Source organism: Gadus chalcogrammus, unplaced genomic scaffold, assembly GCF_026213295.1.
Source record: "Gadus chalcogrammus isolate NIFS_2021 unplaced genomic scaffold, NIFS_Gcha_1.0 GACHA086, whole genome shotgun sequence".
NCBI lineage: Eukaryota > Metazoa > Chordata > Actinopteri > Gadiformes > Gadidae > Gadus > Gadus chalcogrammus.
The window spans coordinates 56,562-60,534 of NW_026613521.1; the positions used below are offsets into that span (position 1 = coordinate 56,562).

At 43.3% G+C, this 3,973-nt stretch overlaps 1 protein-coding gene across 3 annotated transcripts; it reads left to right on the forward strand.

The window, feature by feature from the left end:
* Window positions 1-703: 703 nt before the first annotated feature.
* Window positions 704-3,730, forward strand: LOC130378548 (uncharacterized). 3 transcript variants are annotated; one of them, XR_008894759.1, is made up of 7 exons: window positions 704-844; window positions 1,549-1,606; window positions 1,876-1,926; window positions 2,005-2,048; window positions 2,301-2,365; window positions 2,452-2,532; window positions 2,747-3,730. XR_008894759.1 is itself a non-coding variant. In XM_056585282.1 (6 exons), exons 1-6 carry the CDS (start codon window positions 735-737, stop codon window positions 3,129-3,131), a joined length of 732 nt encoding a protein of 243 aa, XP_056441257.1. In that variant the 5' UTR covers window positions 704-734; the 3' UTR covers window positions 3,132-3,730. The 3 variants fall into 3 exon arrangements, 1 of the variants encoding a protein (XP_056441257.1); XM_056585282.1 differs by lacking the exon at window positions 2,005-2,048 and having other exon boundaries at window positions 704-826; XR_008894758.1 differs by lacking the exon at window positions 704-844 and having other exon boundaries at window positions 1,346-1,606.
* Window positions 3,731-3,973: the final 243 nt, after the last annotated feature.

Here is a 3,973-nt window from a genome sequence, read left to right on the forward strand (position 1 = left end):
CCGTCCCTGCCGCTGACCCGCTCTTTTTTCCCTATTTTTCACTCTTTTTGTGTCTCATGTATGTGTCCCTGAGCGACTTCCACTTCCTGCGACATACGTCCACTGACAAGAACATATATACATATTAAGTTGTGTAACCTGACAAGCGGGACAGTCTGTTGTAGTAGTATCACTTAATATTACTGCTAACTGGTGCTACCGCTAACCGGCGCTAACTTTTTTCATAGTAGAACACATCCGATAGCTGAAGCCAAGCAAAATACACACACACATTATTCACTGATCTTACCAGGAACGCCAGTATCCTCGGCGACGTCGACCCACGCCCTCTCTTTTTTGTTCCTGTCCCTGTACGACACCATCGTGGTGTCATACAGGACAGGACGGCTGCACACAGCGACTGAGGTTTTGGTCCTCCATTTCTGTTCTGTCCTCTCCGTCTCTCTGCCAGTGACGTCGGGTCAAGCTCAACGCTGATTGGGCAACGCGGCTAATCGTCATGCGTAGGAGCGTAAAAAGTTCCATTTTTTGAACTCGGCGCGTAGGTGTGTTACGCCCCGTGCCCACTACATGCGTCCGTTGACTGATGTGGGAAGGCGTGGCTGACTGATGGGGGAGTAGTCTTTGCAGATGCATCCGTCAGCCAATCAAATCGGGTTCTTCCCGCTACTTCCTGCTTGTTGCGATGCAAGATGACCGAGAAGGGTCCAGCTGCAGGCTTGGGCGTTCCCGTCATGACACAAAAACGCCCATCGGGCGTTCCCGTCATGACACAAAAACGCCCATCAGGCGTTCCTGTTGCGTTTCATCGATCAATCAAGAAGAGGTGAGTGAGTTTCGCAAGGTATGCTACCCTTCCTTTTTTGGCGGTTTTACCTCGTAGTAACTTTCCAGAAAAACGAAAGGGTTATGATGAGAGATTGTCAGTAAATATGATATTGTTTATTTGACAAGATTGGCTGTGAAGCATTCTCATTTAAATCACTGATTTAGCTGTGGTATTGTTGTATCCGAATTCGAATCCGATATAAATACTCGTGACAAGCATGGTTCGGTATCAGCGAATGCTATGCTATCTCGTCCATAAACGTTGCATATACTATTCAGAAATCAGCATCGTTTAAGACGGTTTGTAGGTAGGGTAAAGTTTGCAGCGATTATTTTACTGTGAGGTTAACATTACCAAAGTACATTGTTAAGTTGGATGTTAAGGTGTCAGCTGGCATGGTAAGAGGCATGAAATCGCGGCCACTCTGCTTCATTGTGGTGACACACGCATCGGATTAAACTGTGCATGTAAACGTACTAGTACGTCTAAACTAATAACTAGTATGTTTACATGCATGGCATATCAGAGAATTCTGTCATTTCGGTCGCGGGGCAACGAATGAATAAAGATCGTTAGCACTCTGAAAAACAGATGACAGATGTGCCCGAAGTTACTACTTTATTACCTCCTTGGGTGAAATCGAAGCGTAGTGTGTACTGAATGCTTGTTGATGATGATGCATATGAATTGCAACTTACACGTCTTCCAAACCTTTTCAGTACCCTGGCACATGCTTTGTCCAATGGACCATGGAAGGGACTTTACTTGGCTGACGAGGTAAAACGTGTGGCTGGCGCATGATTCATTGCATCTAGTAGTAGCATTCACTGGTAGACAGGCAGGCCTCTAGATTGTTTATTATGATTTAATGAAGTGTTCCTATGTGACGCTGATGGGCCCTGGTTGCTGCTAAATGCTTGTTGAAAGTGCATTGTGCACTTTTTGTATGTAGCTACAAAATGAGGGTGGATATCACTTTATAGTTTATAGGCATTATATACTAATAAGAATCATTGACAAATCACATTCCCCTTTTACCACCACAGGACGCACCTCACCAGTATCAGAGCAACAGCTGTGGGGTGTTTATGCTGATGGTGAGATGCATTATTTTCAGAAATGATGACTGATGACTAGTTTGCAAAACAACTAACTCATTTGTATGTTAATTTCAGTACGCAATGTATTCTACCCTCAAAAGCAATATGATTTCAGTGAGGTGAGTTCTTTCAAATCTCAATCAGATGTGTAGCATGAAATATAAGGCTTTTAATAATTTAGTCATCCTTACTGGAGGCTACAATTAACATGCATCATAGGTCATACACATTACTTTGTCTTCAGGTACTGCACTTACGGGAGGAGATGGCTACATCTTAATTTACACTGCCATAGTACACTGCTAAACAGTACTGTAACATGGATTTGTATCAGGCTATGAAGTCATTTAATGCATAACTTTACTTTTCAGGGGGACATGCTCTCTATCAGGAGGTGGTGGTGTGGACAGCTGTTGGAGACCTTTATGCTTGAAAGGTTTATATACTGTGTCCATGTTGCTATTTACTTATTTTTTGTGCTCACGAAGATCGTAGCCAATACACTTGTCTCTCTGTCTCTAGCCCTGCAGAACTAGCTGGCTCCTTCTCACCCTCTCCATCTCCCCATCTCAGTCACACCTTCCAATCACTAAGCAGTGAAAGGTATTGCATACTATGTCCATACTTTTCTATTTACGTATATTCTCTCTTGCTCTTTCTCAGACTTTTGATCGATCAGTGATTGCCTTTTTGTTTAATGGTGTGGGTAGTGTTGGTCTGGGCTTGTGTGATTGAATTGAAGGTTGATTATAATCCCTGTTTCTCTCCCTCTCTCTCGCTCTCCTTCACTCTTTTTCGGCTCTCTCGCTCTCTCTAGCCCTGCAGGACTAGCTGGCACACCAAGCTCACCCTCTCCATCTCCCCATCTCAGTCACACGCTCCAATCTGGCACAACAGAGGACAGGCCATTCTTACCACCCGAAGTCCTTCAGCAATTTGTACAAGAGACGCTGAGACTGGACATGGCGATGCTTGGCGTGTTCAACAGGGTTTCAAACACATTCCGAGAACTAATCAAGCCTCTCCATCCTTCCATATATATAAATGACAGTTTGGCAGGGGACATTAAGCTTAATAAAGACAATCTCATATACATAACGGTTAGAAAGATTTACAACAATGCAGGCTGTGGCAGTGGCCTTGCGCTATGCCTCAAAGGCTTCTCAAAAAGAAGAATTGGCCAAGCGCACCTCTGGTACTGAGGCACGTTGCATATGGCAGGTTTGTCATAAAAGATGTCTGCCTAGCATAATGTTCTTCTATTACTCCTTTTTCGTTTTATTTGGGACGTCATTTTTTGCAATCCCTTTCATTTGTAAATGTACATACTACTGTAGTAAATGTATCTGCCCAGAAATGCTGGTATTTTATTACTCCTTTCTTTTTTGTTTTTGTGACAAATGCTATACGATGTATAACATGCATTTGTGCCTACGATGTATGTTGTAAGGTTAATTGTTACAGAGCAATTACTGTATTTTGTCTTTATTGAAAACATTCAGTGGGAAAAGTAAGTGAACACTTGGAGTCAAATGGTCTACTGTTTGAGCCTTCATAGTGTCTGGTGGTAACTGGATTTGAACTGCATAATGTCCCAAGTGTTATTTTAATCTATTCATTATTTAATTTGGGCATATTCTTAAACAACTATATCAAACATCTCACTTATATCTAATACCCTACCTATACTAACCCAGAAGATAATGAACATGAGATCATGGAGCCTCCCTGTAATGATCGTGTTGCATCAAGTTTGATGCAAAGTTTGGGCCGAGATCCGACGCATAAATGTAAGCTAACATTCTGTAGGCCTACGTGGCTAACGTACCCGTATTACAAGATCGAAGAAGAAGGGGGCGCTAACGTCAGTTCTATGCTGCCCATACTACTAGATCGACGAAGAAGAACTGGGCGTTCCAGCCTGCGTAAACGAGAACGCCGGGGGGGCGTTTTAGTCTGCGTGAACGAGAACGCCCACGACACGGGAACGCCCATTTGTGTCTGCAGTCGGATGATATTGAGATGACCCGCTTTCCATGAAGTA

Excerpts from the sequence above, each read along its gene's own strand:
- LOC130378548 (XM_056585282.1), top strand. The coding sequence starts at position 735 with ATGACACAAAAACGCCCATCGGGCGTTCCCGTCATGACACAAAAACGC. Across the intron at positions 1,607-1,875 it reads GACTTTACTTGGCTGACGAG|GACGCACCTCACCAGTATCA; the intron begins GTAAAACGTGTG and ends TTACCACCACAG. Across the intron at positions 1,927-2,300 it reads GTGGGGTGTTTATGCTGATG|GGGGACATGCTCTCTATCAG; the intron begins GTGAGATGCATT and ends TTTACTTTTCAG.